This window comes from Arachis ipaensis, chromosome B9 (assembly GCF_059453495.1).
Source record: "Arachis ipaensis isolate K30076 ecotype BB chromosome B9, ASM5945349v1, whole genome shotgun sequence".
NCBI classification, from domain to species: Eukaryota; Viridiplantae; Streptophyta; class Magnoliopsida; order Fabales; family Fabaceae; genus Arachis; species Arachis ipaensis.
Window position 1 is genome coordinate 151,405,151 of NC_142444.1, and position 14,907 is coordinate 151,420,057.

Sequence of the window (14,907 nt, forward strand, 5' to 3'; positions counted from 1 at the left end):
TTTTTCAATAAACATAACAAATTTTAATAAAAATATTTTAAGTTATTAATATTAAATTTTAAATATTAAATCATAAACTTTTAACTTTTGTCAAGGGTATTGATGTAAAATCTGGTAAGAGACTAAGACTATATATATATATATATATATATATATATATATATATATATAGCCTTAATAACTTTATCTCTCCCTAAATTACAAATCTTATACAGTAAATTTTTTGAAAAATAAGAATTTTTAGAATTAAAAATATTAACTAATATATACTATTATTTTTATACATTTTTCTAAGAAAAATATATATATTATTATAAAAAAATATTATGCTTTATTAAAAAAAATGTTTAGCATAGCATGACTTTTAATAACTACATGTACATGGTGCATATATAGGGAGGGTTTATAATTAAGAATAATTTAAGACAAGATATGTGAATGGATATATGACGCGTGTATCAATAAGGTTATATGTATTACCTGTTTTCCCATTAAATTGATAGTGACCAATGTTGTTATATATATATATGTTTATATTATATAGCAAATTGTTAGCATATTCTTGTTGTGATCATCATATATATATATATAAACATCATAAACCTGTCTCTGTTCTCTCTCTTACTTCTTCATCGGAGAATTATTGAAGCCTGAAGAAGCTGATGATGAAGTAGCAGCACAAGCACATAATAATTAAGAACAAGAAATATCAAATAATAATTATATCAACAAATTAAAGGTATGCTTCTTACTTATTATTTACTATATATTTCATGATTAATTATTGATTATTATTATTATTAATTAATTTGCATGTCCAATTCGTTTAAGATCTGTGTATCCGAGCTTTCATCACTGTTATTCTTTTAATAGTTAATAAACTACTAGACAGTGTCGGCAAACTAAAGCAAAGAAGAGAAGAATGGATAATACTAGCTAGTAACATAGGAATAAAATTTAGGATGCATATTATTCAAGTTGAAATCAAACTATACATACATAACAATAATGGATAGTATTTTTTTTTTTTGTTTTTAGTGTTTTTTATTTTCAGAATTTTATTAAAAAAAAGAAAAAAAAAATCAAATTTTATTATTTTTACTGTTTTTATTTTTTTCATAGAATTTAAAAAATAAAAATATTAAAAATAAAAATAAAAAATATAAATACAAATCAAATACATTTTTAGTTTTTTGGTGGTTGAAGAGACTGAAAAACAAATAATATTAAGAAATTAATTTTTTAGTTAATATTAATTATTTTTTAAATTATTTTATTTATTTTAAATTTTATATTTTAAATTATAAACTCTTAAGATAAAATTTTAAATTATTAATTTAAAATTTAAAATTATTTAATATTAATTAATTAAAAATTAATTTTCTACAATTTTTTTTTCACAATATCTTAATTGCCCCAACAACGACTACAGGGGTTAATACTTAATAGTATTCAGTTTGAAGTTACATTTATACATCATGTTAATTAATTAATGACTTTCATAAATAATATATATAAATAACAAATTTTAAAATTAACTTAATTTAAATAAAATATATTATACTTTAAATTATTTATCTAAATTTTAATATTAAAATAACTATTTATATACTTAATAAATTAAATATTTAAATATCTAATAAATTAAATATTTAAATTTTTTAATATTTGTATTGTCTCTTTATACTTTTTCTTTCAATAATAACGGGGGCAATTGCAACCAATGCACTAAAAGAGTAAAAGTAGAAACTCATCAGTCATTATCACGCGTTATTATTTCTCTTCACACGGTGGAAACCCTACAACAATACGCCATAGTTAATTAATTAATTAATTAATTTGAAGTTAAAACAACCACCGTGAAACACATGTTCCATTTTATAGTCGATGTGGACATGTGATCTTATTCGAGGAAATAATTAATGAATGGAACAATATTGTTGTATTTGTATACAATTATAGACAAAGGTTTTAAAATTGAATCGGTGATTAAATATTTAAATTAAGAATAATGTTATATCACCATCAAAATTTAGTATATTTTATTATTAGTTAATAATTAATATTTAAAATATGAAATAAAATATTTTATTAAATTATTAAATTAAAAAAATTAAATTAAAAAAATTGAATTAATAATAAATAATTTTTGATAATTTTTTAACATTTTTTTAAATATTTAAAAGTTTAATTAAAATTTACTTATTAGAGTAAAATTAGATATATTAAAATAATATATATATATATATATATATATATATATATATATTTTTTTTTTAAATTATACTTTATTGTTTTAAGACCAATTAATCATTAAAAATTGAATTGATTTAATATTTTTTTCTTCTAATAACCGATCTCTCTACTTTAAATTAGACTGATTTAATGGTTAATTTTCAGTTAGTCTCATAGTTCTGTTTTATTCTTAGACCCATAACTATAATTTGATTGGTGATAATGAATTAAAATATAATACTACCTACTTTTATATTCTTTCTATTTTAAAATAAGTGACTTTTTAATTTTTTAAGGTTTTTAAACAATTAATGTATCTAAACATAAAATGAAAGTGAATACTTATTTTAAAATAATAGACCTAGTAATTTGAAAAAAAAAAAATCCTTATCTTCGATATAACTGGTTTTCTTATCAAAGCGTTGTTATATTACTTGAACATTAAATATTAGAAGATCATTTTAATAAAGATACTCAAAATATCTTATTTTTAAAAGAGGTTTACATGTGTTATCAGTTATGTTATTATTAGATATCTTTATTAAATCGGTTAATAATTAATTTTTTAATAAACTAGAATAAAATTAGTTTATTATAGCAACAATAATAAATCCAATTGTCTACATTATAATTATTAGACCCGATTTGATCTGATTGAATTACACGATATATAAACCGAATATTTTTAAATTTTTTGATAAAAAGACAAATATATCCCTAACTTTTTGTTTACAGATATTTAAATCCCTAAAAATTTAAAAATACAATTAAACTTCTAAAAAAAAAATTTATTGTTATTGTTATAAAAAAACGGTTTTATTCTAATTTGTTAAGAAATTAAAAAATAATCTATTCATTAATACGTTCAATAATAATACGACACGTAAGCGTCTTTAAAAAGACGTTTTCCGCGTCTTTATAGGAGCATTCCTAAGTAATTAGTCATTTTTTTAATATCTATCACTAAATCAGATTTATAATTTAATTCAAGGCTAAAATTCTAAAATTGTTTTTAAGATTTACGTTTTGCATTGATTTAATTTTTGCGATAGTTCCAATTATACTATTATTATCCATAAGATTATTGGTCTCTCGAGTCTCGACCTCTTTTCGACATAAACTCAGTAAACACTAAACAAAGAGATGAGTAAGCACTTCAATGCCATATTAAACAGTGAAATGACATATATTTTTTGTATCTATTAAAAATAAATGTAATGTTATTTTAATATATGTTGGCATATAAAATAGTTTGAAGACATTTTGATCATACAAACACTTCTTCATCTTCTTCTTCTTTTCTTATGAATGGAGCCACTGCATGTTGCTTTTCTAGATTTCTAATTTTACAAGAGTTGAGATCACCTATATATGTGTGTGCTTGTTAAGGTATGCATGCAACCTTGGTATTTTTTCTTGGCAATGCATATATGCTTCTACTTTATCATCTCAGCTTATTACTCTGTTTGTTAGCTGAGTCAATGCTGACAAGACATAAAAAAAGTTTCACCAAATATTTCATTTTCATTTATATTTATTTTTAATTCATAAAGAAAATATAGTCTTCACTCTTCACATAAAAACGGGGACCAACTATTGTCATCATCATGTGCTATAATTGAATGTTCTAATTTCTTGTGGTTGCGGCCTTCCTTTATGCTTTTAATTATAGTCAATTATCCAACAAATTACGTTTTAAAGAATGCAATCCCTTAATTTCCTGTCTGCTTCCCCTTTACACGTATAGACTCTATTAATTAATGGGGCTTTTTAGTGCGGCAAATCATATCTTTCTGTACCTATCTACGGTGGTTAATTAATTTGGTTGTTACACATTTATAAATAATGGAGCCAATGATGACAATAAGTTTAGATGTCATATGCTATTTTGTTCTTAATCGATATAATAATATATTTGGGTAGGTAAGCACTAAGCAGTAAAATGTTCTTCATGTATCATTATTTTGTGACTTTTGATATCTTAAAGTCAAGTTTTAGCTAGTATCCTAATAGTAATATCCAATATTTGTTAAAAGGGAGGCATTCAGATAATAAACACGTCTTTTTTTTAAAGATGTTTTTTAATAATTAAAATTTAATATATATAATTAATTAAATTATATTATTTTTATTAAAATTAGGTTAAATAAATTAATTTAATTAAAAAAATTATAAATTAAATTTTAAATTAATTTAAATTAATATTATTTTTAAAAAAATAATTACAATATTTTTATTATAAAAAATAATTAAAATATTTTTATATTATATATTAATTTTAAAAATTTTAAATTCTAATCTTTTTTTTTGTTATTATAGAATTAAAATATAGAATTTTTAAAATTAATATATATATATATAATAAAAATATTTTAATTATTTTTTATAATAAAAGTATTGAAGTTAATTTTTATAAAAAATAATATTAATTTAAATTAATTTAAAATTTAATTTATTATTTTTTGATTAAATTAATTTGTCTAGTTTAATTTTGATAAAAATAATATAATTTAATTGATTATTATATATATTAAATTTTAATTACTAAAAAATATCTTTTAAAAAAAAATGTTAGACATTTTTATCTAAAGAACTCCCTTATTAAAAATATAAATCAAGTGGTGCATTGACGAATCCGTGAATGTTAATTGTGTCCAATTAAATGAATAGATCAATGGGGTCTTAATTAGGTGAGGCAATGCCAAATTACATATATTATTCTCCCAAATGTTTGATTGGTTACTTCTTGAAAGGGGTTTCAATGTACGTTAGTGAAAAAGTATTGCAAAATAAAAAAGGGTCAATAATTAGAATAGGAACAGCCAAACACAGACCATGTAATTAAATTAACCTGAAAAAAAAAGACCATTATTAGTTGGCGTGTCAGTTGAATGGCTGTGGTTTATCCCTTAGCATATTAAATTATTAACATTAAGTCATATTTGTGACAGATAATAAATAATGTTAATAGAGATAGAAACACGACAACGTATCCTTCATCATGTATATAGTATTACATTTTATTCTAATATAAGATAGATCTTTTAAATCTAATTAACCAAGTTCACATTTTAAGATTTGGTAAGTTTTGTTCTCTTTCTTAGTGGAGGTATAATGTTGATACAACCAATCAAGATATATGTACATAAAAAATCCATTATATATGAAATATAAAATATAAATTAAAAGTATATGAAATAATAATTGATTTAGTGGTTGATTATATATATAAATTTTTTTTATGTTAATTTGGTGAAAAATTTTTATTTCTCTTGAATCCCTTCACACTTTTTTTTACTTAAAAAAAAAAATTAAAATGTGTGGATAATGTTGTCTTCTTATAGACATGGACCCAGTTATTGCCGTCTAGTTACATATGTGATGTGAGACCTGTTGTTTTCTGGGTATATAATATAACATACAATTCCCCGTGACACTGTCAATTGAAGACACCACATCCAACTCAAAACCTTAAATTGTTAAGTTAATGCGTCTCTCATCTTATAAACTCCTCACTCTTTCTTGCTCTCTTTGATGTGAGACTAACTTCAACACTCCTCACACTTGCAACGCTAACAATCTCCTCTTCAAGTGTGAGCCTCCACATCAAGCATCAACTCCCCTTTAGCTCCTCTACCACCACGAGTATTCGTCCATCACATCCCCGCAAAACACTGCGAGACACGCCGCCCGAACTACCTTTGCCGGGAAGACTTTCGATGCTTTACCTTTGAATACTCCTTAAAACCAGACCGATTAAACTATCGGCTCTGATACCACTTGTTGGGCCAACCGTGGAGAGCTCTCGACCACCAGCAAAATTTCTGAAAGAAATCAAATAAGAGAACATAAGATGAAAAGACACCACATCCAACTCAAACATGTAGTTGGGCCCAACAGCAACAGCAACTACATGTTTGATTCTCTATTCCTAAGTTTTTATCAAACACCTCAAAGTTAACCTGCAAATATAATTATATCATTAGATCACATATAATTTAATTTTGAAGCATATAAAATATTTTATATAAACATCTAATTAGATAATACGATATTGTATCCAGAGATGAGAGATAGAGAGAATTAGATAGAAATCAAAAAGAACAAAACAAAAATCTCTAAACTTAAAGTTTTCAATTATATCATGCATATCTATATTATTATATCTCATTTTTATTTATAGCATAATTATCTAAGTTGGTTAAGTAGATGAATGAAAGACATTGTTTTGCCTCTTGTGATTGTTTTCATTTGATTGATTAAAAGTAGATCAGAGTAGTAAGTAAGGTTCTTGCAAGAGTGAGTGATGAAGCAACGGTCAACCAACAACCCACAGGTATCTCTTTCTTTGTCTTTGCATGGTTTCTTTGTTTGTTTGCTTGTCACATATTTTTGGTTGCAGGCTTTCTGGGGAAGCGTGGTGATGCGCAAATGGCTTAACATGGGAACTAATCAAACTGATTACACTGCTGATGACCCTGATGACCAGAATGATCCTGATTCTCATTCTGATTCTGATTCTGATTCTCCTCATTCTCATACTAATCAAGGTCTTTCTTTCTTTCTTTGTCACTTGTGCTATTAAATATTCAATCTTCTTCATAGAACAGAACAAATCTGAATGAGGGTGCAGATTTTATTCCAAGATTAAGGAGGCAAAAGTCATTAACTTCCAGGGCTCAGTACATAAACAACAAGGAACTCAGGTTACCATTCTATACTTAATTAATTAATTAGCATGCAACAGCATATAGTAGTTGCAAATTAAACTTGATTTCATCAATTTGTGTAATAGAATATGTGTTGGGACATGGAATGTTGGAGGAGAAGCTCCCCCTGATGATTTAGACATTGATGATTGGTTATGCATCAACCACCCTGCCGATATCTATGTTCTTGGGTAATTCATACATTCTCATATAATGTCACTAAATATTTGATCTTTACAAGATTTCTGGATCCAATAAGAGCTTTCTATATATGATTTTTCAGTTTTCAAGAGATTGTACCTTTGAACCCTGGCAATATCTTTGGTGCTGAAGACACTCGGCGCGTGCCAAAATGGGAAAACATCATCAGAGAAACACTTAACAGAGTTAGGCCACCGGCAACTAAGATGAAATCCTTCAGTGATCCTCCCTCGCCCTCCAGATTCAAGCCAACGGCCGACATCCCGGATGTAGCAGAAGAGATTCTACTTGAGGAAAGTGACAGTGACATCGGCGAAGAAGTTCATCCATTCAATGAAGAAGAAGGCAACAATGTTGGTGACATTGCCACAGAAGAATCCATCACAAATGCTGATCCTGATTTGCAAAGCCAGTTACCTTCTTACCCAAGAAAGCTGAACAGGCTGAACTGTTTTCGCAACGAAGACTCGCCCGCGGAGGAAAACATAAACATGGACACATCAATGCTGAGTGGAAGTGAAAGAATTGGATTGAGTTGGCCAGAGCAACCAATGCATCTGCAGCCACAGAAAGTGTTGAACAAATCAAAGACTTTGAAGACTTTCAAGTCATTTAAGACAATGAAGTCTTTCAGAACTTATGGTTCTTTCAAACCAACAACCATGATGGATGACATAGGTTTTCTTGGTGAGATTGATCTTGAAGCATTGATGAGGAGGAAGAGAAGATCACCCTATGTAAGAATAGTGAGCAAACAGATGGTTGGAATCTTCATCACCATCTGGGTTCGGAGGAATCTGAGGAAACACATTCAGAATTTGAAGGTTTCAACAGTTGGAGTTGGTGTTATGGGATATATTGGTAACAAGGTCTAGTGAGTTTGTTGTTGTGGTTTAGGATTATTGTTATCATTATAGGAGAATAATGATAGATGAATAAAGATAATTTTGTGTTATTTTCAGGGTTCAATTTCTATCAGCATGTCCATATATCAAACATTGTTTTGTTTTATATGCACACATCTGACTGCTGGTGAAAAAGAAGGGGATGAACTCAGAAGGAATGCTGATGTGCGTGAGATTCATCACAGAACTCATTTTCATTCACTTTCTGATATTCAACTTCCAATGAATATTCTTGATCATGAGTAAGTCTATGTCTTCGGTTAAAAGTATATTATTGGATTATTAGACTAAAAAAATTGAACTTATGACTAAAAGTACTGGCAAAAAATAACAAATTCAGCTAGTTTGAGATTTTTTCTCTTATATATATTTATATAGGAAATTACTTATATGGCCTTATATGTTTTGTATGAAAAGAAACGTAACATAATGACTTAGATCAATTTCAATTATTGTATTTGCAGGAGAGTAATTTGGTTGGGTGATCTGAATTACCGAATCAATTTGTCATATGAGAAAACAAGAGATCTTATCTCAAAAAAACAGTGGTCAAAATTATTTGAGAAAGACCAGGTAATATTATAATTATTACCAATAGAAATAGGTTACATGAATTTTCTACCACTTATTAACGAGTCCTAATTAAATAAAGTTAGATATATAATTATGCTCTTAAAAAATTTGTTGTTTGCTTGTGCAGCTAGCGAAAGAAATGGAGAAGGGTGTGTTTGGAGGATGGTCAGAAGGACAGTTAAACTTCGCACCAACTTATAAGTATGAGGCTAATTCAGATAAGTACTATGGAGAGGATCCAAAGATAGGAAGACGTATACCATCATGGTATGCTTCACAATAATTTCACATTTACATACAACTCCAATCAACTTCACGTAAAGTTGATAATTGAGAACCGTTAAATAATTTGACTAATTTGACTAAATTTTCATCAAACAGCTCTCAACTATCAACTTCAAGTGAAGTTAACTACGCAGTCAACTTTAGGTAAAATTGATAGTTGAGAGCAGTTAAATAATTTGACTGATTTTAATGAATTTTTATCTAACAACTCTCAATTATCAACTTCACGTGAAGTTGATTGCACCTGAGTTTTCACTACTGTATAATGAAATCACTCCAAAAAAACTTAGACTCATAAAAAGAAATCATATGAATAGTTATATCTTAATCGTATTGTATTTCAGGTGCGATCGCATTCTTTCTTACGGAAGCGGATTGAGATTGATAAGTTATAGAAGAGAAGAGATTAAACTGTCAGATCATAGGCCTGTAACTGCCACATACATGGCTGAGGTTGAGGTGTTCTCTCCAAGAAAGCTACAGAAGGCTTTAACTTTCACTGATGCAGAAATTGAAAATGCAGAAGTCTTCAACAATTTAGCTAATTGGAATATTTAATTATTTACTACAGGTGAACTGTTCATTCTTCATTAATTAAGTATATAAATATAATTAATTATCTTTAAATAAATAAAATCACCATATTGATTTGCAGGGTCCAATGATAATACCAACTTCTCAAATACACACTACTATATTTATTCATTTTATTTATTTATATTCTTAAATCAATATATTCATAAATATTTGCATTGCATGATATGTTTGTAAGGAATCTTACTCTTACAAAAGGATTTAAAGTTAGTTCATAGATTGGATGTATATATATGTTCTATATTGTTGTAGTGAGTTATGTATTGTTAGAACTTTTATGGAAAATTTCTTTATAATTATATAATAAACAAAAAGCATTTCATTGGTATATGTGTCTAGAAGAATGAGATATTTAAATATCAAATTGTTTTTATTTTTTTAATTTTTTTTAAAATAAAACCTTTTTTTTTTAAGTTCACCCAAATAAGTCTAGAAAATTATGAAACTTGAATGCAGGTGAAACAGGTTATATGCTATTTGGAAGATGATAATATCGCATAAAGTATAAGGTAGATTTGAGAAGTTAGAAAGAATAAGTTTTAAATGAAATGTGTAATGCATGAGCAGGTCTTGGTACAAGTTTTTTTTTTCCAAAAGAAAAATTATATTAGAGTAATTATTTAAATCAGTATTAAAATTTTTAAAATGGGATGATTTAATTTTTCAGATTTTAAAATATATAAAATAATTTTAACGTTTACTTTTGTTAGTTATTAATAGTGATTGCTGATGTAAAACATTGACTCGTACACGTGGCCGTTAAATATCTACCTATGTGATCTGGACATATCAATTTCAAAAATAAAATATAAAACAGTCCTCAAAGAGTTTTAAAAAATTTCAAAACAATTCCTAAAAATTTTTAAAAAATTTAAAATAATCCTTTTGAATTATTTATATATAACTATCTTTATATTGATAAATTTTAATTTCTAAAATTTTTTAGCTATTTATCTCTAATTTCATTGTTCATATATACAAAAAAAAATGATGTATTTTTAAACCCTAAATTATATATTAATTTTAATTTTTTTATAAAAAATAATTTAAAATAATTAAATGAATTCATATTTATTTTTTATCATGCAAAATACTAATTTAATTTATAAGTATCATATTCTATGATCATTTTTTAATGATGAAAAAGAGAATAAGTTAATAGAAAATTTTCATTTAAAATAAAATATTTTATATAAACAATTAAAAATATTTGTGCAAATATTTATGAAAATAACACTTTAAAATTTGCATGCAACAAATTAAGTCATCTATAAAGTCAAATTTGTAAGTTTTAGTCCATTACAAAGTCAATGTGGACGATTTACAAAATTCCAATGCAATGTAAAAACTCCTAATACTTTACAAATATTTGAAGAAAAAGTGTCTTGCCAAATTCAAGTATTTTGTTCATGTTTTTCTAAAAGTTTTAGGATTCACTAGTTGTAAAGTTGCATAAAATAGACTTATAAGTTATAATTAAAGCTATTTGTGATATTACAATTAATAGTTATATCAAGAAAAAATAAATTTCTTCACTTATAAATATTTTTCTAAGTTTATTTGGTGCCAATATCTTACACGTTTAGGTATATAAATAATTACTTTTATAATGCAATAATCTCTTAGATTTAGTTGTTATTATTATTATTTTTACATCACTTCAATATAGGTATTATATGTCAATAATTAAATAATATTATATTTTTTGACATTTTAGTATTAAAGAATAAAATTATCTTTTAGTTTACATTTCATTCTTTTTTGTATTCTTTATTTATTATATATATTTTTAATAATATTTTATTATTCTGACTCATAAAAATATTATAGAACATTAACTTTTGAAAGAGATTAAAAATATTCAAAGAAATTGTTTTAAGATTTTTTAAATTTTTTGGAGACTATTTTGTACTTAATATTGGAGACTAATTTGTCTAATTTGTACACTTGAATACTTAATGGCTATGTCTGCGAGTTAACATTTTTCGTCAGTAATTATCGTTAGTGATTAATAGAGGAAAACTTTATTGTCTAACAAAATTAAACGTTAATAAGTATTTTATCTATAATCTATAACAATATATAATGGCAATACATGGGTTTGGTGTCTAAGATTTCTTTCCATCATTACCCTTTCTATTAATTTCTCCACTACTTGTCTATAACAATATATAATGGCAATACATGGGTTTGGTGTCCAAGATTTCTTTCTAGCATTACCTTTTCTATTAACTTTTCCACTACTTGGCAACCTTTATATAACTTTTATCCGTTATCTTTCACCTCTCATCCGTTTCTCTCTCCTCATTTCATCTCTTATTAGTATTATTAAATGGTGTTTGCTATGGTACGATGATAAATTCATACGTACCGATACGTTTAAAATATGGACAAATAACAACAAGTCATGTGAAATTTATTTTTCACATCAACATTTAATTTTTATTTTTTTAAATATATATTATATCACCACTTTTACTAATATACCCTTTTAATTAAATAAAAAAATATTTTTTATTTAATTTTATAAAAAGTCTTAAACATCCTTCTTTTATTTGATTAGACAAAAATATCCTTTTAAATTAACGAAATTTTAGAATTCAATTAATTCTAATTTTATAGTTTCAAATAATTTAAACAACAAAACAAAAACATATTTAAAAAAAAAATCAAAATTTATTCGTCTTCTCTAATTTCTCTAATCATTCGTGCCCCCTCTAAACAAAACATATCAAAGAAACAAAAAATCGATCGTTCTTCATCTTTTCCAATTACCCCCTCTAAAGCAAAGCAATGAAAGTCCCAAACCAAAATCCTAGATTCTTTGTCACCGCCGTAAAACTGCATCAGCAGAAGGGATCGATTTGAACATGTCACCGGCAACAAAGTTCAAATTCCCATCTCCTTTGAGGTTACTAACAACCTCTGGCTGGTCGAAAATGGTGCACTTCAACTGCGGAAACTCTTGATGAATAAGCTTGGAGACACCACCAACATTAACAATGGAGACGAGATTCTTAAACACGTGCCTGCACTCCTTGAGTGCAATCTTGAACATGTATGAATCAGCGACGAAGAACTTAGGGTTTTGGTTTGGGATTTTTACTGCTTTATATAACAATCCAAATTTTTAAAATTAAATTTTATGTTTTGAATTTAAAAATAAAATTTAATTTAATTATGACTTATTCTATTATTTTGAATTATCTATCAGAAACTATATTGATAGTTACGGTTTAAATTAATTTTTATAAATTTTTATTATTATTATTATTATTATTAGGAAAGTTTCCAACGAAATCATTTGATAATAAAAGGAAAAGAAACATTGCTTAATGTACAAGTATATATGTATAACGATGACACATGTTCTCTTTTATTTAATTAAACCATGACACCTAATCTTATTACTAAGCAAATCCCCTTTTCTAATTATAAAGCACCATCAGCCACCTCATTAGCTAAACTTATTACTCAATGAATAATTTCCTTGTTCCTTTCTTCACCGAACTCAGAAGAAAGAAAATAAGAAAAGCAGAGACCGAATGTTGCATGAAGGAGCTGTAACCCCACTCAAATTTTCGATTTCGATTTCTTGCGATCCGTAACTCCAATAAAAAATTTAATCCGATAAAAATGTTTGTATCCTCTTCCTCTACACGTTGACGTCACTTTTGATCCGGTAGAAGTTGATGGTGACGTAGCTCCTCTTCTCCTTGAGTTCGGCTAACTGGAGTTTTAGGAAGCACAGACGATTTCTGATGCTTTTTCCTTCAGCAGTTCGATCAGAAAGCTTCTTCGGAGCTTCTGTTGTTTTGATTTCGTACGGAGGTATGGGATTTTATTTTGAAATTAACTGTTTTAAACTATGAATGCCATGGAAGTCTAGTGGGTATTTGTAAATAATTTAAGATTGTTTGGAATGACTGAATTTGATGAATATGTATTTGATTTCTTGATTGAAAAGAGGTTGAAAATAGTTCAGCTGGGACTCGAAAAGGGTGGCTAAGCCCGAATTTTAGGGGAAGTGCTGCCAAAATTTTATAAAATCTGAGGTTTTATTTGAAAAGTTATTTTAAAAGATTTGGTTTTGAAAAATTAAATTATTTAAAATATATTTAGTTAAGAAAAGATTTATTCTATTTTTAAAGTTTGATTTATTAAGAAAAATATAATGTTTTAAACCCAATCTTTTAAGGAGAGATTTTGTTTTAAGTAAAGATTTGAGCTCAGTTTATTAAGAAAAGGAATCTCTGCCATAGGAGAGCAGAGAACAAGGATTTAAAGAATATATTAATTAATGAAGTGTCTGCCACAGGAGAGCAGATGTGACATTGTTTGGGCCTTAGTGCCAAATGTAAAGTGGGGACGCTCACACACTGAGAACTGTTTTCCAGATGTACGCTTATTGATTTGGAAAGTCACACTGATGCGGCCTAGCCGTACGACTTAAAGTCACACTGATGCGGCCTGGCCGTACGACTTATAAGCACACTGATGCATCTGGAAAACCATATCTGGGACTTGTGCCCGGGTAATGTCGGGAGCGGGTAGGCAACCGACACATGAGCTCATGGCCTGCGTTAGGGATAGACATGCATCATGTTGTTTGCACATTTACATTTGATTGCGCTTGCTTGTTTTATTACTTTGTGATTGTATTGTTTGTCTTGTTGTGACTTGCTTGTGCATTGAATTGAATCTCTTGCTTGCACTATTTGTTTGTTTGTGAGTGTATTAAAGTGATTACGAGTTGACTTTTGACTGAGGATTAACTATGTGCCTGAGAGACAGAAAATGTGACTAGTTTTATATTTAAGTTTTGTTTTGAGTTTAGAAATTTAAAGAAAAGTAATTATTTATCTAAAGTAGAAATAAAAGTATTTCCAAAGGATTAACAAAATAGTTTTACTAAGTAAGTTAATTATTTGCATTAAATTCATTACTTTTACGGCATTCCCATTCCCTACTGAGAACGTGTGGTTTGTTCTCACCCCAAAATCTTCCACCCTTTCAGTGACACAGGTTCGAAGATTCAGTTAGAAGATGCAGACGACTAGTAGATTAACTTGTGATTCCTGTTATTTTTATAGAGTTCCCTCGCTCTTGTTGCTTTAAGTTTTATTTTATCCAGAGGGATAGGTATTGTATTTGAGTTTTATATTGAATTCATTTGTATAGCATTTACTATTATTAATAATTGTGTGATTTTAATTACTACAAATAATTTTCTGGTATTTTCTTATAAACTGAAACACGATATCGACCTAAAGGCTCAATATTAAATAGTAAATTAGGAGAACAGGTTAGTAACTCCTTACTTTTGGTACGATCATGACGTGCTAAAGGTTAGGGTGTTACACTTTACTTTAGAGGGTAATTGGAGAAGATAAAGAACGATTGAT

The 14,907-nt window shown here is 27.0% G+C and overlaps 1 protein-coding gene across 5 annotated transcripts; it reads left to right on the forward strand.

Moving 5' to 3' along the window:
• Positions 1 to 544: 544 nt before the first annotated feature.
• Positions 545 to 14,645, forward strand: LOC107618263 (type IV inositol polyphosphate 5-phosphatase 3). 5 transcript variants are annotated; one of them, XM_088500513.1, is made up of 10 exons: positions 545 to 739; positions 6,505 to 6,785; positions 6,869 to 6,941; positions 7,031 to 7,135; positions 7,228 to 8,014; positions 8,108 to 8,292; positions 8,515 to 8,623; positions 8,751 to 8,890; positions 9,253 to 9,479; positions 14,520 to 14,645. In XM_088500513.1, the coding sequence occupies exons 2-9, from the start codon at positions 6,542 to 6,544 to the stop codon at positions 9,464 to 9,466; spliced, it is 1,857 nt and encodes a 618-aa protein (XP_088356639.1). In that variant the 5' UTR covers positions 545 to 739; positions 6,505 to 6,541; the 3' UTR covers positions 9,467 to 9,479; positions 14,520 to 14,645. The 5 variants fall into 5 exon arrangements, with proteins under 5 accessions (XP_088356639.1, XP_088356638.1, XP_088356637.1 ...); XM_088500512.1 differs by lacking the exon at positions 14,520 to 14,645 and adding an exon at positions 9,959 to 10,088; XM_088500511.1 differs by lacking the exon at positions 14,520 to 14,645 and adding an exon at positions 9,564 to 9,737 and having other exon boundaries at positions 546 to 739.
• Positions 14,646 to 14,907: the final 262 nt, after the last annotated feature.